The 24,451-nt window shown below is 43.3% G+C and overlaps 2 protein-coding genes across 4 annotated transcripts in view; one reads left to right on the top strand and one right to left on the bottom strand.

Annotated features, from left to right (window-relative positions):
- LOC129830888 (protein PALS2-like) overlaps positions 1–7,404 on the top strand; it is a 43,739-nt gene extending 36,335 nt beyond the window's left edge. For all 3 annotated transcript variants that reach the window (XM_055893707.1, XM_055893709.1, XM_055893710.1), the window contains 6 exons: positions 1,005–1,101; positions 4,326–4,394; positions 4,615–4,776; positions 5,179–5,381; positions 5,681–5,809; positions 6,056–7,404. In XM_055893707.1, the coding sequence (XP_055749682.1) occupies positions 1,005–1,101; positions 4,326–4,394; positions 4,615–4,776; positions 5,179–5,381; positions 5,681–5,809; positions 6,056–6,232 (837 nt within the window). In that variant the 3' untranslated portion in view covers positions 6,233–7,404. The remainder of the gene's footprint in view (positions 1–1,004; positions 1,102–4,325; positions 4,395–4,614; positions 4,777–5,178; positions 5,382–5,680; positions 5,810–6,055) is intronic.
- Positions 7,405–9,411: 2,007 nt separating this feature from the next.
- Positions 9,412–20,292, bottom strand: LOC129830889 (gasdermin-E-like). The gene is made up of 10 exons (XM_055893711.1): positions 19,609–20,292; positions 16,114–16,353; positions 15,725–15,917; positions 14,881–15,061; positions 14,254–14,362; positions 13,946–14,104; positions 13,355–13,488; positions 13,000–13,189; positions 12,855–12,925; positions 9,412–12,579 (listed from the first exon to the last, which is right to left on the bottom strand). Exons 2-10 carry the CDS (start codon positions 16,322–16,324, stop codon positions 12,346–12,348), a joined length of 1,482 nt encoding a protein of 493 aa, XP_055749686.1. The 5' UTR covers positions 16,325–16,353; positions 19,609–20,292; the 3' UTR covers positions 9,412–12,345.
- Positions 20,293–24,451: the final 4,159 nt, after the last annotated feature.

Genomic DNA, 24,451 nt, shown 5'->3' on the forward strand with positions numbered 1-24,451 from the left:
TAATGTTGTCTACTGGTTGTTCACTGTACTCTGCTGGTTTGTACTGGTCTCTACTGGTTTTAAATATGTTACTACTGTCTACTGGTTTTGTATTGGTTTCTATAAATAGTAAATAAGATGTTTTATTGTCACATACACTGGATAGGTGCAGTGATATGTGTTGTTTTACAGGGTCAGCCATAGAAGTACCGGGCCCCTGGAGCAAATAAGGGTTAAGTGCCTAGCTCAAGGGCACATGGACAGATTTTTACCTTGTCGGCTCGGGTTTTTGAACCAGCGGCTCCCTGCTTTTACTGGTTTCTGCTGGTTGTATACTGACTTCTACTGGTTGTGTACTGGTTTCTGTTGGTGTACACTGGTTTCCACTGGTTGTATACTGATTTCTGCTGGTTGTATACTTGTTTCTACTGGTTCTATACTGGTTTTTACTGGTTGTATACTGGTTTCTAATGGTCATTTACTAATTTCTACTAGTTGTATACTGGTTTCTACTGGTCGTATACTGATTTCTACTAGTTGTATACTGATTTCTACTAGTTGTATACTGATTTCTACTAGTTGTATACTGATTTCTACTGGTTGTATACTGATTTCTACTGGTTGTATACTGATTTCTACTGGTTGTATACTGATTTCTACTGGTTGTATACTGATTTCTACTAGTTGTATACTGATTTCTACTGGTTGTATACTGATTTCTACTGGTTGTATACTGATTTCTACAGGTTGTATACTGATTTCTACTGGTTGTATACTGATTTCTACTGGTTGTATACTGATTTCTACTGGTTGTATAGTGATTTCTACAGGTTGTATAGTGATTTCTACTGGTTGTATACTGATTTCTACTGGTTGTATAGTGATTTCTACAGGTTGTATAGTGATTTCTACAGGTTGTATAGTGATTTCTACAGGTTGTATAGTGATTTCTACTGGTTGTATAGTGATTTCTACTGGTTGAGTGAGACTGGTTCTGTCATCTGATGTGCTCTGTCCTGTGCTAGGCATGTCATGTGGTTGGTGGAGCCACTGGACTGATCCCCAGTCAGTTTCTGGAGGAGAAGAGGAAAGCCTTCGTCCCACGAGACTTTGATGGCTCAGGTAGGCTTTACTTTGCCTCTTCGCTCCATTTTCAGCAAGATGCGCTAAACTGTCTAAGACTCCAGCCACCCAAGTCATAGACTGTTCTGTCTGCCACCGCTCGGCAGACGGTACAGGAGCACCAAGTCCGGGACCAAAAGGCTCCTGAACAGAGCACCAAGTCTGGGACCAAAAGGCTCCTGAACAGCTTCTACCCCCCAAGCCATAAGATTGCTGAACAGTTAATAAAAATGGCTACCCTGAATATTTACATTGACCCCCTTTTTATTTGCACCGACTCTATGCACACTCACTGGACTCTAACCACACACTCACTGGACTCTACCCACACGCTCACTGGACTCTACCCACACGCTCACTGGACTCTACCCACACGCCCACTGGACTCTACCCACACACTCACTGGACTCTACCCACACACCCACTGGACTCTACCCACACGCCCACTGGACTCTACCCACACGCCCACTGGACTCTACCCACACGCCCACTGGACTCTACCCACACGCCCACTGGACTCTACCCACACGCCCACTGGACTCTATCCACACACCCACTGGACTCTATCCACACGCCCACTGGACTCTACCCACACGCCCACTGGACTCTATCCACACGCCCACTGGACTCTACCCACACGCTCATTGGACTCTACCCACACACTCACTGGACTCTACCCACACACTCACTGGACTCTACCCACACACTCACTGGACTCTACCCACACACTCACTGGACTCTACCCACACACTCATTGGACTCTACCCACACACTCATTGGACTCTACCCACACACTCACTGGACTCTACCCACACACTCACTGGACTCTACCCACACACTCACTGGACTCTACCCACACACTCACTGGACTCTACCCACACACCCACTGGACTCTACCCACACACCCACTGGACTCTACCCACACACACACACACACACACACACACACACACACACACACACACACACTGAAAGAGAAGACATCCTAATTAATCAATCATTCCCGAGGTGTGGTATATGGCCAATATACCATGGCTAAGGGCTGTTATTAAGCACAATGCAGAGCGGAGTGCCTGGATACAGCCCTTAGCCGTGATATATTGGCCATATATCACAAACCCCTGAGGTGCCTTATTGCTCTTATAAACTGGTTACCAATGTAATTAGAGCAGTAAAAATACATATTTTGTCATACCAGTGGAATACGGTTGATATATCACAGCTGTTAGACAATCAGCATTCAGGGCTCGAACCACCCAGTTTATAATACAGGATACACTCTTACATTCATGTATTCACATCCACATGACTCAAGTTACAATCTGTACAGATCAGCATAGACCAGTTGTAGTTGATTACAGAGAGAGTGTTTAGCATTGATGTCATTGGGGATCAGCACTGAAACAAGATGCCATGTATGTTAGTTAGGTATCATAACATCTGAAGTGCAGCTGTGAATGATCTCTGGTTTCACTGCTACAAGCCTGACAATCCAGACTAGTGATCTCTCTAGGACTGGCCTTGTAGAACAGCACCCTCTGCTGACAGTGTGAGAAACACTATGGGGACCCAATACACACAGTCGGCTAGGAAAGCAAAGGCTAGCTTTTTCAAACTGAAATTTGCATCCTGCAGCACTAAAACACACACACACACACACACACACACACACACACACACACACACACACACACACACACACACACACACACACACACACACACACACACACACACACACACACACACACACACACACACACACACACACACACACACACACACACACACATGCATATTGACACCACATACCTGTAGACACACTTTCACACTCTTTCACACTCTTCACATATGCTGCAGCTACTCTGTTTATTATCTATCCTGATTGACTGGTCACTTTTACCTTCACCCCTACCTACACCTTCACCCCTACCTACATGGTGCCCTTGCACATTGACTCGCTACCAGTACTCTATCTATATAGTCTCTTTATTGATATTTTATTGTGTTACTGTTTATTTAGAAATGTGTTCCAAATTGTTCTTACTTTTTAATTCTGCATTGTTGGGAAAGTGCTCGTAAATAAACATTTCACAGTAAAGTCTACACCTGTTGTATTCAGCGCATGTGATGAATATAATTTGGTTTGAACTGAGCTGACTGGCTCATGCTCTGAGCAACTCTGAGAGGACCTTTTCCATAACACATCCATGACAGTGGAGAGCTCTTACTTGAAATAGTTTAGTTTGTCTTTAAACTGTGAGGCCAGCCAATGAAGTCATAATGATTTAATAGATTACCTTAGAATGGGTTGAGCCTGCCCCCTTGTGGCCTTCAGATGCAAAGACAGATAGGGAAGACTTGCTTGCACTTGTATTGATGTGTTTATTGATGTGTATTGACATGTGTTCATGTGTGTTGACGTGTATTGATGTGTGTTGACGTGGGTTGGCGTGTGTTGATGTGTGTTGATGTGTATTGACGTGTGTTGATGTGTATTGATGTGTGTTGATGTGTATTGGCGTGTGTTGACGTGTATTGATGTGTGTTGATGTGTATTGATGTGTATTGATGTGTGTTGATGTGTGTTGATGTGTGTTGACGTGTGTTGACGTGTGTTGATGTGTGTTGATGTGTGTTCATGTGTATTGAAGTGTACTGATGTGTGTTGATGTGTACTGATGTGTACGGATGTGTATTAATGTGTACTGATGTGTACTGATGTGTACTGATGTGTACTGATGTGTGTTGATGTGTACTGGTGTGTACTGATGTGTACTGATGTGTGTTGATGTGTATTGATGTGTACTGATGTGTGTTGATGTGTACTGATGTGTATTGATGTGTATTGATGTGTACTGATGTGTGTTGATGTGTACTGATGTGTATTGATGTGTACTGATGTGTGTTGATGTGTACGGATGTGTATTAATGTGTACTGAGGTGTACTGATGTGTGTTGATGTGTACTGGTGTGTACTGATGTGTACTGATGTGTGTTGATGTGTATTGATGTGTATTGATGTGTACTGATGTGTGTTGATGTGTACTGATGTGTATTGATGTGTGTTGATGTGTACTGATGTGTGTTGATGTGTACTGATGTGTACTGATGTGTACTGATGTGTACTGATGTGTGTTGTTGTGTATTGATGTGTACGGATGTGTGTTGGTGTGTACTGATGTGTGTTGATGTGTATTGATGTGTACTGATGTGTGTCAACAGGGATTCTGTGTGGTACAATAACTGGAAAGAAAAAGAAGAAAATGATGTACCTAACAGCCAGGAACGCAGGTAAGCATTCATACCCTTCTCTCATTGGCTAAATCTGTCATGGCTCATTCTTGTCATTGGTTGTTTGTACTGGGCCTCACTCTTTTAGTTCCTGACTTGTGTAGTTCCCAATTTACTGATCAACTGTTTATGTCCTTTCCCTCATTGACTGACAACTCTATATTCTCCTGTCTGATTGGCTAACTCTCCTGTGTTCCTCTCTGTGATTGGCTGAGGGCAGAGTTTGACAGGCACGAGCTGCAGATCTATGAGGAGGTGGCCAAGATGCCCCCGTTCCAGAGGAAGACCTTGGTTCTGATTGGAGCCCAGGGGGTGGGCCGCCGTAGCCTCAAGAACCGACTGGTGGTCCTCAACCCAACACACTTCGGAACCACCATCCCCTGTGAGTCTGCAATCCATACTGTTGTAATTACTGTTGTAATTACTGTTGTAAATTACTGGTTTAATTACTGGTGTAATTACTGTTGTAATTCTATTTCTATGCTAGAACCCCCTCCAGAACCTAATAGACCACTGTACGCTCAGTGCTCTCTGTCAGATCAGACAGAAACCCAATAGAACATTTAATTTAAAAGTTTTAAGTCAGACTGACTCGTCAGCTTCCCCCAATGCTCCACTCTTCTCTTCACTCATTCATGCTCATTCTCTCTCACTCTCTCTCTCTTTTCTTATCTCTCCTTCCTCTCTCACTCTCTCTCTCTTATCTCTCCTCCCTCTAACTCTCTCTGTTCTTGTCGCTCCTCTCCTCCACCCACCGCTCCTCCACCCACTGCTACTCCCTTAGTCACCTCCCGGCGTCCCCGTGACGATGAGCTGGACGGTAACTCGTACCAGTTCGTAACACGGACGGAGATGGAGGCGGACGTGAAGGCGGGCCGTTACCTGGAGCACGGCGAGTACGACGGGAACCTCTACGGAACCAAGATGGACTCCATCCACGAGGTGGTGGACACGAGACGAACCTGCATCCTGGACGTCAACCCACAGGTCACAATCAAATCAAACTTTGTAGTGCATTTAAAAAGTGCAACATAGTTTTACTGTAAAACAACGCCTTTCAATTCCAGATAGAATCCTAGTATGAGATACTGTACATATGTGCCTGTCTGCCTGTGGATGCCTGCCTGTCTGCCTGTGGTTTCCTGCCTGTCTGTGGATATCTGCCGGTCTGTCTGTCTGCCTGCCTGTGGATGTCAGCCTGCCTGCCTGTCTGTGGATGTCTGTCTCTCTGTGGATGTCTTTGTCATCTCTAGCTGGTTCACTGACTCTCTCTGTCTGGACAGTAGGCTCTGAAGGTACTAAAGACAGCAGAGTTCATGCCGTATGTGGTGTTCATCGCAGCACCAGAGTTTGAAACGCTCAAGGCCATGCACAAAGCTACGGTGGACGCTGGAATCACCACCAAACAACTCACGGTCAGGACCTTTTCCTGGGCATAGACACAGACGCTTATTCCCAGAGTATTTTCACATGTTACTTTCTGGTATCCTTCCATTGTTATGTGATTTCAGGGCATAACACTGGTTTTTATGGAACATTATCTAGAACACACAGCACTCACATAGTGTACTTGTTACCCATTCTGCATCACAGTAAGTTTCACACACACACACACACACACACAGAGACAAAGACACACACTCACCCTCTGTCTCTGTCAGGATGTGGATCTGAGGAAGACTGTTGATGAGAGTGCTCGTATCCAGAGGGCCTACAACCACTACTTCGACCTCATCATCACCAACGACAACCTGGACCGCGCCTTCGAGACGCTACAGGCTGCCGTCGACAAACTCTGCTCCGAACCACAGTGGGTCCCCGTTAACTGGGTCTACTGAACCCCAACCGGACACTGTCTGACTGGGTCAACTTGACCTAGTGTGTTCAACCCCCGAGGCGGGGGAAAGCACATGAGAAAGGGGGTTGGTAATCTGTGGTACATTGACGGGGGGAAAACCAACCAAACCAAGCGCCTCCTCCTCTCTCCTTACTTCCTGCACACAATGCAACTGTTTTCTACTGGAAACTCGAAGGGAAAGACTTCTTATATATTTTAGTATTTTGTAACTTTTTACGAACGATCTTTCTATTCATACCAACGTGGAATTCAAAAACATGAAAAAATAAACATCAAGGCCAATCATTTGGGCCATATTTTTTAATTTATTTGTTATTACTTTAGTTTTTTTGTAGTTGTATCCCTGAGAAGGAATTATGTTTTTTCTTCTTGTCTGGGGACTGCTCTAGAAAGAGTATTTATTATTGTTATATCAACACAGGTCAACAATGAAGATGAGACACTATGCAATATTCCAGAACTCTGAGCACTGTTGCCAAGGAAACCTTTTTATGGCGCATGTCATTGCCATGACAACTAGTGCGTCTCAGACCGAATCCTGTGGACATCCCTTGTGTGATTGTCGTAGACCCACCCCCCCTCCAAATACCCTACAGTGTACTGTTAGGCTACCCACTGATTTGTTTGTATTTACCTCTTTAGAATTGTGACCTCAGCAAAAATGAACTTGTCTGAATATCTACCCCTCACACATCCTACAAAGAGAATGAAAGGAAAGGAGCTTTACACTTTACATTGTACTATTGAATATCAGCATTTTAACACTGTGCTTCTTAGTTTTTCTTTTATTACCATAGGATTCACTGTCTTTTGTGGCTATGATGATCATTTTTAGCTTAGTGACTTTTTTTTGTCTCCCATGATCCTTTGCTTTGTGTTGTTTTCTATATTGAACAGACTACATCCTGTTTTTACCATTCACCATCTACCCTGATCTGTATGTAAGGTGCTTGACGTTTTTTAATTAGTTGATGTGGCACGAAACAATACTATCCCACAGTCCTCCTCCAGTGTCAAAGCCCCAAAGCCCTCCTGTGCTGTAACCCAAATACTATATTCTGACTGTTTTCTTTGGTCATTCTGAACAAAGTCCCAACGCCCTCCTGTGCTGTAACCCAGATACTACACTGCTCAAAAAAATAAAGGGAACACTTAAACAACACAATGTAACTCCAAGTCAATCACACTTCTATGAAATCAAACTGTCCACTTAGGAAGCAACACTGATTGACAATAAATTTCACATGCTGTTGTGCAAATGGAATAGACAAAAGGTGGAAATTATAGGCAATTAGCAAGACACCCCCCAAAACAGGAGTGATTCTGCAGGTGGTGACCACAGACCACTTCTCAGTTCCTATGCTTCCTGGCTGATGTTTTGGTCACTTTTGAATGCTGGCGGTGATCTCACTCTAGTGGTAGCATGAGACGGAGTCTACAACCCACACAAGTGACTCAGGTAGTGCAGTTCATCCAGGATGGCACATCAATGCGAACTGTGGCAAAAAGGTTTGCTGTGTCTGTCAGCGTAGTGTCCAGAGCATGCAGGCTCTACCAGGAGACAGGCCAGTACATCAGGAGACGTGGAGGAGGCCGTAGGAGGGCAACAACCCAGCAGCAGGACAGGTACCTCCGCCTTAGTGCAAGGAGGTGCACTGCCAGAGCCCTGCAAAATGACCTCCAGCAGGCCACAAATGTGCATGTGTCAGCATATGGTCTCACAAGGGGTCTGAGGATCTCATCTCGGTACCTAATGGCAGTCAGGCTACCTCTGGCGCGCACATGGAGGGCTGTGCGGCCCCACAAAGAAATGCCACCCCACACCATGACTGACCCATCGCCAAACCGGTCATGCTGGAGGATGTTGCAGGCAGCAGAACGTTCTCCACGGCGTCTCCAGACTCTGTCACGTCTGTCACATGTGCTCATGTGCTCAGTGTGAACCTGCTTTTATCTATGAAGAGCACAGGGCGCCAGTGGCGAATTTGCCAATCTTGGTGTTCTCTGGCAAATGCCAAACGTCCTGCACCGTGTTGGGCTGTAAGCACAACCCCCACCTGTGGACGTCGGGCCCTCATACCACCCTCATGGAGTCTGTTTCTGACCGTTTGAGCAGACACATGCACATTTGTGGCCTGCTGGAGGTCATTTTGCAGGGCGCTGGCAGTGCACCTCCTTGCACAAACGCGGAGGTAGCGGTCCTGCTGCTGGGTTGTTGCCCTCCTACGGCCTCCTCCACGTCTCTTGATGTACTGGCCTGTCTCCTGGTAGCGCCTGCATGCTCTGGACACTACGCTGACAGACACAGCAAACCTTTTTGCCACAGTTCGCATTGATATGCCATCCTGGATGAACTGCACTACCTGAGCCACTTGTGTGGGTTGTAGACTCCGTCTCATGCTACCACTAGAGTGAGAGCACCGCCAGCATTCAAAAGTGACCAAAACATCAGCCAGGAAGCATAGGAAATGAGAAGTGGTCTGTGGTCACCACCTGCAGAATCACTCCTGTTTTGGGGGGTGTCTTTAATTTCCACCTTTTGTCTATTCCATTTGCACAACAGCATGTGAAATTTATTGTCAATCAGTGTTGCTTCCTAAGTGGACAGTTTGATTTCACAGAAGTGTGATTGACTTGGAGTTACATTGTGTTGTTTAAGTGTTCCCTTTATTTTTTTGAGCAGTGTATATTCTGACTGTTTTCTTTGGTCATTCTGAACAAAGTCCCAACGCCCTCCTGTGCTGTAACCCAGATACTATATTCTGACTGTTTTCTTTGGTCATTCTGAACAAAGTCCCAAAGCCCTCCTGTGCTGTAACCCAGATACTATATTCTGACTGTTTTCTTTGGTCATTCTGAACAAAGTCCCAACTGGTGTCCAACAACAACCTTGTGTTTTGAAACACATCTCTAAAGCAATACATTGTTTCATTAAATTTACAGAAATTCATCTGGAAAGTATTTGTCCTTTGTTGTTTTGGGTAATGGCTATGTTTAGTTAATATTTAACGCCATTCAGAGACAATGGATGGTTCATAAATATACAGTACATTTTACTGAAAACAGAATTCATAGTTTAGTGGCAGCAATGCAACTACGTAGAACTGTGAAATGACGAAATGCAACATATTGATATATTATTAAAAAGCCTGATAATCTTACACAAATAGCAATATGCTTTGACTTGATGTCTTACAGAGGCAATAGACAGGTAACTGCCAAGATAATATAAACAGGGATACAAAGCATATTTAAAGCAGGTGCTCCCACACAGGTGTGGTTCCTAAGTTAATTAAGCAATTAACATCCCATCATGCTTAGGGTCATGTATAAAAATGCTGGATATTTTGACTACCATGGCTATGCCCCCATAGGATGACAATGCCCCCATCCACAGGGCATGAGAACTATGTAAGCCATATGCCATGGCCGTCTCAGACATCAGGTCTCAACCCAATTATAAACTCATGGAAGATTCTGGAGCGGCGCCTGAGACAGCGTTTTCCACCACCATCAAAAAAACACCAAATGATGGAATTTCTCGTGGAAGAATGGTGTCGCATCCCTCTAATAGAGTTCCAGATACTTGTAGAATCTATGCCAAGGCACATTGAAACTGTTCTGGATTGCGGTGGACCAATGCTGTATTAAGACGCTTTATGTTGATGTTTCCTTTATTTTGGTAGTTACCTATAACTATATACACATTGATTGCACAATACATGAAAAGCAAACACAAAACGTGAAAAACAAAAACACAAGCATTTGAAACAAACATTCTTCATTACAATATTATGCATTGTGTCATTTGAGTCACTTTTATTGTAAATAATAATATAATATATTTATAAACACTTCTACATTAAATGTAGAGGTAATATACTGTGAGGGCTCTATTCAATCCGCATTGCATAAGTTCAGCTTTACAGCGTGATTTACATTTTAAGGCAAATTTCCTGCTTTAGCGGAGACGCCGTTCACGGTAAACGCTGCGTATGTCGACTCAATCACAAACGAATTCGGCTTTCAATTTCTTTCCAAACACATTAAAGTTTCTGAAAACAAGTCTTATTTTCATATTCTGAAGTAGATTCTCTTACAGCTTTTTGTAAGTGTCTCCAAAAATACATAATTCATTGTTCGCCTCCCGGGTGGCGCAGTGGTCTAGGGCACTGCATCGCAGTGCTAGCTGCGCCACCAGAGTCTCTGGGTTCGCGCCCAGGCTGGGCTGGGTTCGCGCCCAGGCTCTGTCGCAGCCGGCCGCAACCGGGAGGTCCGTGGGGCGACGCACAATTGGCATAGCGTCGTCCGGGTTAGGGAGGGTTTGGCCGGTAGGGATATCCTTGTCTCAGTATGTAAAATGTAATAATGTAATAAAATGTATGCACTCTACTGTAAGTCGCTCTGGATAAGAGCGTCTGCTAAATGACTAAAATGTAAATGTAAAAAAAAATGAGTGTACAGTCATGGCCAAAAGTTTTAAAAATGACACAAAGTCTGCTGCCTCAGTTTGTATGATGGCAATTTGCAGATACTCCAGAATGTTATGAAGAGTGATCAGATGAATTGCAATTAATTGCAAAGTCCCTCTTTGCCATGCAAATGAACTGAATCCTCAAAAAACATTTCCACTGCATTTCAGCCCTGCCACAAAAGGACCAGCTGACATCATGTCAGTGATTCTCTCGTTAACACAGAAGTGTTGACGAGGACAAGGCTGGAGATCACGCTGTCATGCTGATTGAGTTCAAATAACAGAATGGAAGCTTCAAAAGGAGGGTGGTGCTTGGAATCATTGTTCTTCCTGTGTCAATCATGGTTACCTGCAAGGAAACATGTGTCGTCATCATTGCTTTGCACAAAAAGGGCTTCACAGGCAAGGATATTGCTGCCAGTAAGATTGTGCCTAAATCAACCATTTATCGGATCATCAAGAACTTCAAGGAGAGCGGTTCAATTGTTGTGAAGAAGGCTTCAGGGCGCCCAAGAAAGTCCAGCAAGCGCCAGGACCGCCTCCTAAAGTTGATTCAGCTGTGGGATCGGGGCACCACCAGTACAGAGCTTGCTCAGGAATGGCAGCAGGCAGGTGTGAGGGCATCTGCACCCACAGTGAGGTGAAGACTTTTGGAGGATGGCCTGGTGTCAAGAAGGGCAGCAAAGAAGCCACTTCTCTCCAGGAAAAACATCAGGGACAGACTGATATTCTGCAAAAGGTACAGGGATTGGACTGCTGAGGACTGGGGTAAAGTCATTTTCTCTGATGAATCCTCTTTCCGATTGTTTGGGGCATCCGGATAAAAGCTTGTCCGGAGAAGACAAGGTGAGCGCTACCATCAGTCCTGTGTCATGCTAACAGTAAAGCATCCTGAGGCCATTCATGTGTGGGGTTGCTTCTCAGCCAAGAGAGTGGGCTCACTCACAATTTTGCCTAAGAGCACAGCCATGAATAAAGAATGGTACCAACACATCCTCCGAGAGCAACTTCTCCCAACCATCCAGGAACAGTTTGGTGACAAACAATGCCTTTTCCAGCATGATGGAGCACCTTGCCATAAGGCAAAAGTGATAACTAAGTGGCTCGGGGAACAAAACATCGATATTTTGGGTCCATGGCCAGGAAACTCCCCAGACCATAATCCCACTGAGAGCTTGTGGTCAATCCTCAAGAGGCGGGTGGACAAACAAAAACCCATAAATTCTGACAAACTCCCAGCATTGATTATGCAAGAATGGGCTGCCATCAGTCAGGATGTGGCTCAGAAGTTCATTAACAGCATGCCAGGGCGGATTGCAGAGGTCTTGAAAAAGAAGGGTCAACACTGCAAATATTGACTCTTTGCATCAACTTCATGTAATTGTCAATAAAAGCCTTTGACACTTATGAAAGGCTTGCAATTATACTTCAGTATTCCATAGTAACATCTGACAAAAATATTTAAAGACACTGAAGCAGCAAACTTTGTGGAAATTATTATTTGTGTCATTCTCAAAACTTTTGGCCACGACTGTATATAGGGCAAACACACAAGCGATGCACTGGAATTTACAAAAGGTAATACATTTTAAACATACCCATCCATCCATCTATGCATGCTACCCTTTCCCAGTATACAGAGATGTAAGTCCTTGCAACGCGATGCACATGACCAATGGAAAAACTCCTGGCTTTCTTCCTGTCTCCGCCCACAGCCTGTCAGTCTCTCTCCGCAGCGTCACTTTGGAGGAGAAGAGGAGCTGCTCTGCCCAATGGAATGCCCCCTCATCCTGTAGGGGGAGGGGCAGCGACTCAAGGGGGAGGGGCTGACTGTTTACCTTTAGCTTGGTCACCTGTGGGACAGGCAACACAGGTTGGTAAGAGTTACAGGGTCTACAGTGGAATAGATAATGACTAGTGTCTGATTCATTATTTCAGTCCATGTTTTGCCCAGAGTATTCATATCAAAGCCTTATTTGTGAATCAGGAATAGTGAAGTTGTATAAAGTCACTCATGAATCATAAAGTGAATTGAATCAGACTGACCAGAGGGTTGAAGGCTTCAGTATTGAATGGTGAGTCGTTTAAAGTGACTGGTGAATCATATAGTGAATAAAATCATACTGACCAGAGTGTTGAGAGCTTCCAGGACATCAGGGCTAGATTCTCCCAGCAGAGTCAGAGCAGCTTCAGGCAACGCTACAGAAATGCAACACACAGGGGTTAGAGAATGCAACATACTCTCACTCACTCACACACACACACACACTCACCCTCCAAGGCGCTGACCAGCAGGTGAGTGGCGATCAGGTGAGGGGAGGCGGAGGCTCTGTCAGCCTGTATCTCATTGGTTGGGCCTTTCTGGACCAGGTCCAATAGGGCGAAAGCAGATTTGTTTTGAGTCACAGTTAATTGCTTTACCTCTGCAGGGTCAGGTTCCTCACCTCTGCACAACTCCTCCAACTAAGAGAGAGAGAGAATCATTTACAAATCATACTGTGTCAGATATGACTGTGCCTGGTCTAAAAACTCCACCAAACAATGCCATCAGACAAGGGTTGCATTCCAAATGGCCTCCTTATACCTTTATAATGCACTACATTTGGCCCTGGGCCCTGTGACACTTACCATGTGTTCCAGAACCGTGAGTGTGGTTCTGTCCACTAGAACCTCCCGGAGTCTTTGGAACAGAGCTAACCGGGTCGACTCTGGGAGAACCGCTAACTGACCTGCATAGACCTCCAAGTCCAACCCCTGCAAGTCTGTAGGGGAGAGAGAGATAAATAACCAATCAGAGCTTGACTCTTAGGCTCACTTTTCTGATGACATATCATTGACGACAGAATGAACAGACCACTATATAATGCTAAGAGAGAAATTCCTCTCAGTCTGTTTCTGTGTGTGAAAAATCACAACAACGTAAATCACAATTGTTACATTAAATATTTTATCCAAAGTTACAAACTCAGCACTGCACTTCCTCTCTCAGTATCATTTATTTGATGAAAAGAAGAAGACAATTCTCAATTTCTTTTGTGGAATAGCTGTCAACAGATTTCACTTCCTGTTTTAGATATTGACACAAATTCACACACAAACACATGTTGGTCAAATCAACTGCTGTATATCTCAACGTCAACAATAAAGGGAACTCAATTATCCACTGACCTGGATCAGCAATGAATGAGTGGCTGGATGGATGAATAAAGAAATACATACTTTTCTGCAGTGTGCTGAGTGGTGCTCCTTCAGGAATCTCCTTCTCCGTCCACTCCAGCCCGTCCACCACACACAGGGCATCAAAGGAATCCTGGGACGGCGAGGTCCTTCCAGAGTCTGCCTCGAATCCTCCAAGAGTACCATGCTGGAGACACAGCTCTGACAATACAGAGAAAATACAGAGAGAGAGAAAGACAATTATTCATTCACCATGTAGAACCGCAAAGTGATAGTACCTATAGCAGTAGGTCACACACATATCACACACAGCCTTTCATGATACAACTACACACACTCAACGCACTCACCATAGTGTCCGTCTTTCCTGACCTCTAGCTCTATGAGGCTGTAGGCGATGACAGTGAGAGGGGGAATCTCCAAGGAAACGTCACTGTCCATCTCTATACTGCCATTCTCCTGCACACACACCTGACGACTTTCAGAAGAAAGGTCTTTGTTTCTGGACATTTTGAGGCTGCAATCGAACCCACAAATGCTGATGCTCCAGATACTCAACTAGTCTAAAAAGGCCAGTTTTATTGCTTCTTTAAATCAGAACAACAGTTTTCAGCTGTGCTAACATAATTGCAAAAGGGTTTTCTAATGATCAATTAGCCTTTTAAAATGATAAACTTGGATTAGCTAACACAACGTGCCATTGGAATACAGGAGTGATGGTTGCTGATAATGGGCCTCTGTACGCCTAAAAATCAGCCGTTTCCAGCTACAATTATCATTTACAACATTAACAATATCTACACTGTATTTCTGATCGATTTGATGTTGTTTTAATGGACAAAAAAAAGTGCTTTTCTTTCAAAAACAAGGACATTTCTAAGTGATCCCAAACGTTTGAATGGTAGTGTATACACACATTTAATAACATGTAATAATATGTAAGAACACACATCTGATAGACACGTATAATAACCCACCTGTACAGCATGTGTCCCCAGGTTGCCCAGTAGTCCCAGAACCCTCTGGCAGGTGCCCTGTTCCTGGACCTGTTCTGAGATGGAGCAGGGGGTGGTGGTTAGGACCCTCTCCTTCAACACAGCAAACACCTCCGTATGCTTCTCACACTGCTGCACTAGAACATGCTGCATGTCCACCATCCTACACACAGAAAGAGGGAGGTCAAAGAGGTTGAAAGGGATGTACATGAAGACAACTGGAGAGACTGGGTCTGGTGTGAGGAAGGAAACACAAACAGAGAGAGAGAGAGAGACACTAACTATTTGCACATCATTATAACACTGTACATAGCCATAATATTACATATGAAATTACTATTCCTTTGAAACTTTTGTGAGTGTAATGTTAACTGAATTTTTTATTTTTTATTTCACTTGCTTTGGCAATGTAAACATATGTTTCCCATGCCAATTAAGCCCTTTGAATTGAATTGAGAGAAAGAGAGAGGGAGAGAGATCGAGACAGGGGGAGAGAGAGAGAGACAGATATTTTTGATAAACTCCCATATCTATTGGATGAAATACCAGTGTGCCATCACAGCAGCAAGATGTGTGACCTGTTGCCACAAGAAAAGGGCAACCAGTGAAGAACAAACACCATTGTAAATACAACCCATATTTATTTTCCCTTTTGTACTTAAACTATTTGCACATTGTTACAACACTGTATATAGACATAATAACATTTCAAATATATGTATTATTTTAAGTTTTTCACTTTTGTTCATTATCCATTTCACTTGCTTTGGCATGTTTCCCATGCCAATAAAGCCCCTTAAATTGAAATTGAGAGAGAGAGAAGTACCTGTCATTGGAGGCCAGCAGTAGCTTCTGCACATCAACATCCTGCTTCTTCAGCTTGCCGAATGATGATTGGAGGTTGGAGGAGCCCCTCCCCTCCAAGCTGACACTGACGTTCCCAGCCTTGGCGTCCAGCTTCCCACTCAGGTTGTCTCCAAACCTACCCTCATAGGACAGGAAGTCTGACTCAGACACGTCTGAGCGAGCAAGCACAGAGACAGAGACAAGAGCGTAGGAAGAGTGCACCCACATTCAGACAGACAGACAAACGCACAAAGTAGGATTACGTCAGATGCGTAAGGTATGAATGGCCAGATATGATTTAGACAGCTGTGTATGGGCAAAATATGAAATGTGAGGTGTATATGAGGAGTAACCATGGCTCTACTTTACCTGGAGTGAGCTCTTTGTCTCCTAACAACAGGTGACTGAGTGTGAAGCCAGAGGGCTGGTACTTGGGCTGTTGCCAGAACCAGAAACGGTTGCGCTTGACAATCAGCGCCATGGGAACCAATTTGTCTGAGTCATTAAGGCGGGAGACAGAGATCAGAGTTCCATCCGGGTCGATCTGACGGACAAAGTTTGCGGTTGCCTTGGCAAACATCACTTGTTGGGGGGGGACAGGGCCAACACCTGTAGGAAGGCGGAGACACAGTTACACACAAACGCCTCAAACACTAAAGTAAGATGACGTTGCCTATGGCAACTATGTCAACAATTTTGACTACTACCTTTTTGAAAATTGATATTATTATGTGTTAAACAAAAACATTCTCTGGGCAATTGTATTAGTATAAAATAATATAATTTAGCAATTGTTTGGAGCATACAATATAGCTCATTATTTGAATTATTTATTTTATACAGTCATTATCGGTAATCTTTATCAAATGAAATCAAATTGTATTGGTCATATGTGCCAAATACAACAGGTGTAGTAGACCTTACAGTGAAATGTTTAACACAGCAGGTATACACAACAGGTACAACAGAATACACCTTACAGTGAAAGGCTGGTCATTAAATAGCACCCGCAAAACACCAGTCTCAACGTCAAGAGGCAGAGTTGCAAAGAAAAAGCCTTATCTCAGCCTGGCCAATACAAATAAAAGATTAGTGTTCTTTTGGGCAAAAGAACACAGACTCTGGACAGAGGAACTCTGTCTAGAAGGCCAGCATCCCGGCGTCGCCTCTTCTCTATTGACGTTGAGACTGGTGTTTTGTGGGTACTATTTAATGAAGCTGACAGTTGAGGACTTGTGAGGCATCTGTTTCTCAAACTAGACACACTAATGTACTTGTCCCCTTGCTCAGTTGTCCTCTTGCTCAGTTGTTGCCTCCCACTCCTCTTTCTAGTCTGGTTAGGGCCAGTTCGCACTGTTAGGTGAAGGTTGTAGTACACAGCGTTGTACGAGATCTTCAGTTTCTTGGCAATTTCTCACATGGAATAGCCTTCATTTCCCAGAACAAGAATAGACTGACGAGTTTCAGAAGAAAGATCTGTTTCTGGCCTTTTTGAGCCTGTAATCGAACCCTCAAATGTTGATGCTCCAGATACTCAACTAGTCTAAAGAAGGCCAGTTTTATTGCTTCTTTAATCAGCATGACAGTTTTCACCTGTGCTAACATGATTGCAAAAGGCTTTTCTAATGATCAATTAGCCTTTTAAAATGATAAACTTGGATTTACTCTAGGTTCTCTCAGATATAAAACAGACACTTAAAAACAATTGTACTTTTGATACTTTTTTGATACCTAAAGGGTACCTAAAATCCTAAATCAAATAGCTAAATGATCCATGGTATGACCATCTTAAAACAATTCTATATGTTAGCTTAGTAGAACCCCCGGTGGCAATAAACTAATAAAGCCAAAAGCTCACCTTGACTTGGAAGACTTCCAGTGTTGGATAACCATATCCAGTGAGCTAACAGCATCTCTCTCTGTTTGAGCCGGGTGTTTGAGCAGGCTAAACTAGCTAGCTGCATTCACTAACTAAGTGAAAGCAAGAAAAAAAACAACGAAATATAGCACTCTCTCTCTTTCTCTCACTTCATATTTTAAGAAATGAATTTGATCAAACTGTTCAACTATTGTCTTTCTCTGAGTCAACTACTCACCACATGTTATGCACTGCGGTGCTAGCTAGGTGTAGCTTATGCTTTCAGTGTTCATTATTTGATCCTTTGATTGGGTGGACACCATGTCAGTTCATGCTACAAGAGCTCTGATAGGTTATCATGTGTATAAGTCTATGGAAGGTGAGAACCATGACCCTCCTAGGTTTTGTAATGAAGTTAATGTATCCAGAGGAGGACGTAAACTAGCTGTCCTCCGGCTACACCATGGTGCTACCCTACAGAGTGCTATTGAGGCTACTGTAGACCATTGCAAAACAGTGTGTTTTAATCAATTATTTGGTTACGTGAATATATCTTAGTATAGTTTTATCTAAAATTAACTTTGATTGTTTAACTACTTAAAATAAAAATATTCAGAGGATGGTCCTCCCCTTCCTCCTCTGAGGAGCCTCCACTGATCAGTATTTTAATTGTTTATTCTATATAGTCATTATTGCTCATCTTTATCAAGGGTGTCTATAATTTCAGACCCCACTATACGTCTCCAACCTGCGCCCCTATTTCCTACCAAAATGAATCATACAAAGATTTGACTACTGTTGTGTTCTTTATTGATCTCCAAATGTCATACCGTATTTCCTCTAATTTCACCTTCAAATTCCCCTTCAGATGTGTAGGAGGTGCACCCAGCCCCCCAAGTGTGTTCTAACAGACTCACTCATTGGACAAGAGGGAAGCTCCCTGTGCTGTGTTAACATAACACCATTTACCCCCTAACGCCACCCCTCGCATTCTAGAAGCTCAGAAAACAAGTTTAAAGCAATCTAGCAGAAGAGCGGTGGAGAGGGAGGGAGATTGAGGGAAAAAGAGGGGAGAGAGAGAGAGAAAACAGAGAGAGGGAGGAGAGGGTTGAGAGAGAGAGAGAGAGAATAGCATAATCCATTTCAACGTTTGGAATGTTTCAAATAAAAACTCACGATAGGAGTCAGGGGATGAAAGGGAGGGAAAAGGGAAGCAGAAATCATAAATCTTCAGCGAGAGATCGAGAGATATGAGGGGAAGGTAGCTACCAGAAATCAGATACAGTGGGGCAAAAAAGTATTTAGTCAGCCACCAATTGTGCAAGTTCTCCCACTTAAAAAGATAAGAGGCCTGTAATTTTCATCATAGGTACACTTCAACTATGACAGACAAAATGAGGGGAAAAAATTCAGAAAATCACATTGTAGGATTTTTTATGAATTTATTTGCAAATTATGGTGGAAAATAAGTATTTTGGTCACCTACAAACAAGCAAGATTTCTGGCTCTCACAGACCTGTAACTTCTTAAGAGGCTCCTCTGTCCTATTTTTAATTACTGTAAATGCTTTGCTGATCCCCAAAAGTATCTGGTCCCAAATAAAGCATGATTCTGAATAAGAGTTGTGAGAAAAAGTGCTGTTATTTAAAGAAAGCTCATCACTTTCAGCAGTAAACATAATATGTATATAAAGTGGATGTGGACAGGAGGATAGAAACAAATGATCCAATACACCATATTATGAAATACAATGTAAGGTTTGTATGTGGGAAGAGAAGTATATAAAACAGAAACACTATAACTGACCTCCACTAATCTGTACCTTCCGCACATTGGCTCGGTACCAGTACCCCCCTGTAAATAGCCCTATGTAATTTTCTTGTCTTGTAATTAAGCATTTCACATTTAAGGTTGTACTCACTCGGTGCATGTGACAAATAAAATTAGATTTGATGAAAAAATAAAGTAAATTCAACGCCGAAAAAAAACACTCGTTCATAACCTACCTTGTAGTAGAGTCTGGATTTATTAAACAAGAATCGAGTGCAGCGCCTCCAAACAACACCGGTCCGGTTGCCTGTCACTTCTGGAATGTCGGTTCTGGCACTAGTAAAAGTCACCTGAGGCACAGCAGCGCAAGAAAGTTTAAAACTATTCAAATGCCCTGTTCTTATAACTTGAAACTGTTGTACTCTGTTATACAGTAGTAGACAAACAGTTGACCACCCATTGATAAATTACCCCGCTACTTGGATTTTCTATTTTACATTCTGAGGAAATGAGTGCCGCTACACACCAACAACGATACGATAGGCTATCCAAAGATTGTTACGGTATTGATTGGAGCAGAGTTGTCAGTCAGACAAAGTGGGTTGGTCCTACTTCTGCACTTTTGAAAGGGCAGACTTTGGGCCTCTGCTTGCACCACGCCCCCACAGTGTCTACCGTGGTAATTGACATCACATGAGCAGTGTGTGTCAAACTCAGTCCTGACTTAACACGCATCAAGCAAACTGAATTCCACATAGTGTTTTTGAAATCAGGAGTTGTCCATTACATAATCGGAACCCAAACATAACTGCTACTTTGTCCTTTGACTTACAATATGAGGAAGGAGTCAAATCTCATTATCATTCTGTATTCATCATCCCAACTGCTCTTTCAACAGCAGTCTTCAGCTGCTAATGATTAACACAAAGAAGGTAAAGCAAGGTTCCTGATTGCTGTAACACACACACACCAGAAACAAATGCATCAGCGCATTATCCGGTACATGTAGATAAAGACGATAGACAAGGCAGAGAGTGAAGGACAATTTTTACAACACCGTGTCATAACACCGACAATAAAAGTGTCATAAAAACCAGGGTGTGAATTACGCGGGGGCGGGGGGCCTCAGCTCCCCTGAATGAAACATTAGCTCCCCTAAACGCAAAAAAAGTCCAACTTTGGGGTTCTCTAAATAATGCTAATTTAACCCTTCTCCTATTTGTTAAAAATGTAGTGGTAAATATTGAAGTTTAAGCTTCCAAACACCCCTCTATCTGTCCACTCACTAGTGCTGCATTTAGGCCTCAACTGCACTCCTTTAAACGCGTCGATTGTCCTTTGTAGGCTACTTGCTCATCTTCACAACTTGTTTGCCATGCTCCCTTGATAAGTCTTTCTGGATAAGAGCGTCTGCTAAATGACTTAAATGTAAATGTAAATAAGTCTTTCTACCTGTATCATTGTTTGCAGTCAGCTGTTTAGAGCGCCCGTTGCTTTGTTTATAATCAGGTGCACGTGGGTATTGGTGTAGACCATTTATTTCACGTTATCATTTTCTATCAATATTTATTTTCTTAACATATTTGACAGTCCTTAACATACACTATACAGGGCTTCCAGAGGGTTTTCAGACCCCTTGACTTTTCTACATTGTTTTGTAAGAGCCTTATTCTAAAATATATATTTTTTCCCCCACTCAATACCCCATGATGACAAAGCAAAAACAGGTTGACATTTTTGCTAATTTATTAAAATATAAAAACCACAAGTATCCAGAACCTTTACTTAGTACTTTGTTGAAGCAGTGATTACAGCCGAGTCTTCTTGGGTCTGATACTACAAGCTTGGCACACCTGTATTTGGGGAGTTTCTCCCATTCTTCTCTGCAGATCCTCTCAAGCTCTGTCAGGGTGGATGGGGAGCGTCGCTGCACAGCTATTTTCAGGTCTCTCCAGAGATGTTAGATCCGGTTCACGTCTGGGCCACTCAAGGACATTCAGAGACTTGTTCCAAAGCCACTCCTGCGGTGTCTTGGCTGTGTGATTAGGGTCATTGTCCTGTTGGAAGATGAACCTTAACCTGCTCTCAGGACCTCAGACTGGGGCTTTCATCAAGGATCTCTCAGTACTTTGCTCCGTTCATCTTTCCCTCAATCCTGACTAGTATCCCAGTCCCTGCTGCTGAAAAATATCCCCACATCATGATGCTGCCACCATCATGCTTTACCGTGGGGATGGTTCCAGGTTTCCTCCAGACATGACGCTTGGCATTCAGGCCAAGGAGTTCAATCTTGGTTTCATCAGACCAGAGAATCTTGTTTCTCTGGTCCAAGCGGGCTGTCATGTGCGTTTTACTGAAGAGTTGCTTCCGTCTGGTCACTCTACTATAAAAAGCCTGATTGGATTCACCTATCTCCACAAAAGGAACGTTGTAGCTCTGCCAGAGTGACCATCAGGTTCTTGGTCACCTCCCTGACCAAGGCCCTTCTCCCCCGATTGCTCAGTTTGGCCAGCTCTAGGAAAAGTCTTGGTGGTTCCGAACTTCCTCCATTTAAGAATGATGGAGGCCAATGTGTTCTTGAGGACTTTCAATGCTGCAGACATGTTCTGGTACCCTTCCCCAGATCTGTGCCAACACACAATCCTGTCTTGGTGCTCTATGGACAATTCCTTTGACCTCATGGCTTGGTTTTTTCTCAGACGTGCACTTTCAACTGTGGGACCTTATATTAGCAGGTGTGCCTTTCCAAATCATGTCCAATCAATTGCATTTACCACAGGTGGACTCCAATCAAGTTTATTTTACCTTTATTTAACAAGGCAAGTCAGTTAAGATCAAATTCTTATTTTCAATGACTGCTTGGGAATAGTGGGTTCACTGCCTTGTTCAGGGGCAGAACGACAGATTTTTTGTCAGCTTGGTGATTCGATCTTGCAACCTTTCAGTTACAAGTCAAACGCTCTAACCACTAGGCTACCTGCCATTGTAGAAACATCAAGGATGATCAATGGAAACTAGATAAACCTGAGCTCAATTTCAAGTCTCGTAGCAAAGGGTATGAATACTTATGTAAATAAGTTCTGTTTTACATTTTTTTATTATACATTTGCAAACATGAAAAAAAAAAAACTGTTTTCACTTTGTCATTATGTGAAGATTGATGAGGAAAAATGTAATCAATTTTAGAAGGCTGTAACATAACAAAATGTTAAAAGACAAAATAGGTACTAAATACATTCTGAAGGCACTGTATATACACAAAAGTATGTTAACACCACTTCAAATGAGTGGATTCAGCTATTTCAGCCACAGGTGTATAAAATCTAGCACAGCCATGCAATTTCCATAGACATTTTCAGGGGAATTGCCTTACTGAAGAGCTCAATGACTTTCAACATGGCACCATCCTAGGATGCCACCTTTCCAACAAGTCAGATTTCTGCCCTGGTCAACTGTAAGTGCTGTTATTGTGAAGTGGTAACATCTAGGAGCAACAAAGGCTCAGCCGCAAAGTGGCAGGCCACACATGCGCACAGAACGGGCCCGCCGAGTGCTGAAGCGCATAAAAATCGTCTGTCCTCAGTTGCAACACAACAGAGTTACAAACTGCTTCTGGAATCAACGTCAGCACAGTAACTGTTAGTTGGGAGCTTCATTAAATGGGTTTCCATGGCCGAGCAGCTGCACACAAGTCTAAGATCACCTCACGCAATGCCAAGCGTTGGCTGGAGGGGTGTAAAGCTCGCCACCATTGGACTCTGGAGCAGTGAAAAAGCGTTCTCTGGAGTGATAATCATGCTTCACCATACTTTTGCTCATGTAGTGTACCTCATGGTGCTTTCAAGACAACTGGGAACTTGAAAAAAAAACAGGTCAAAATCATGACATCAGTGATCTTAGAAAGATCTCTAAAAAGAAGCTTGAGTTCCTGACTTGGAATTCCGAGTTGGACGACCATTCAAACTGATTTCCCCGTTAGAACTCGTGACCCCTCATTAGTAGTAGGCTAGTCAAGGATGCATCAATGCAATATTGGCAGAATGGAGAAAAAGTTAACCTTGAATTTGTAAAATATCCCTCTGGTGGCCAGGGTTGACCTATTTAATAAATGCCATTGGTTGGTGGATATAAAGTCTAAGATCTTTGATAGGCTGCTAAAGAATTTGTTCCAGGAAATAAAAAAAACACTGCTACCTGGTGAGGTTAGCATAGTGCTAACATGTGCAATGTTATCTGATGGGACCAGCTACAATTTAGCAGTCGCTCGCATTCAAGTAAATCAACGATTTGAGCCAGAGAAACCATTTAAATGTAAATGATTGCTTGTGTTAGCAAGTATGGACCCTAAACACTTTGTCTCACACCCACTAAACACAAAAGGGCTCGTTTGAGTGGTAAGGCAACAGACTGTAGACGAAAGCCGGACACTGATGGGGTTTTTCAACAGCAAGGTTCAGCCCAACATGCCGGTGTTGCCATTGTTTCTACGTTTTTCATTGTAATGTCGAAATCAACATGTCTCCAACCCCCATATCACACATTCAGAAACTGTACATGTGTGTACATTATACTATCAACTGGTGAGAGCCTCAAATATCACATTTGTACATATCTACTGTATACATGAATCACAGCAAAGTTAGTTCTGGTTTCAGTCATGTCTTTGGTCACGTTCTCGTGGGTCAAACAAAAACACCCTAATGATTGGTTGGCAATACAGACTCCCACAATGCAGGCGCTGGCTGATTAACTTGCTGAAGGGCAACTGCAGAAACATGCAGTCGACTGAAGTCAAAACTTCATGACTTTTGATCACATGGTTTATCCCCATAATGGAACACACTTTGGAAGGCGGTGACCATCTAAGATGATCCGCTGGAATGCACCCAAACACTTTGGTCGCACCCCCCCCCTCCTCACTAAAACACCCAATCAGAGGCGGCTGGTGGGAGGAGCTATAGGAGGCTCATTGTAATGGAATCAATAGAACGGTCTCAAACACAAACATATGGAAAAGAGGTTTGACTCCGTTCCTATAGCTCCTCCCACCAGCCTCTGCAATCCAACACACACACAGTA

The sequence above is a fragment of the Salvelinus fontinalis genome, chromosome 32, assembly GCF_029448725.1.
Source record: "Salvelinus fontinalis isolate EN_2023a chromosome 32, ASM2944872v1, whole genome shotgun sequence".
Lineage (NCBI taxonomy): Eukaryota > Metazoa > Chordata > Actinopteri > Salmoniformes > Salmonidae > Salvelinus > Salvelinus fontinalis.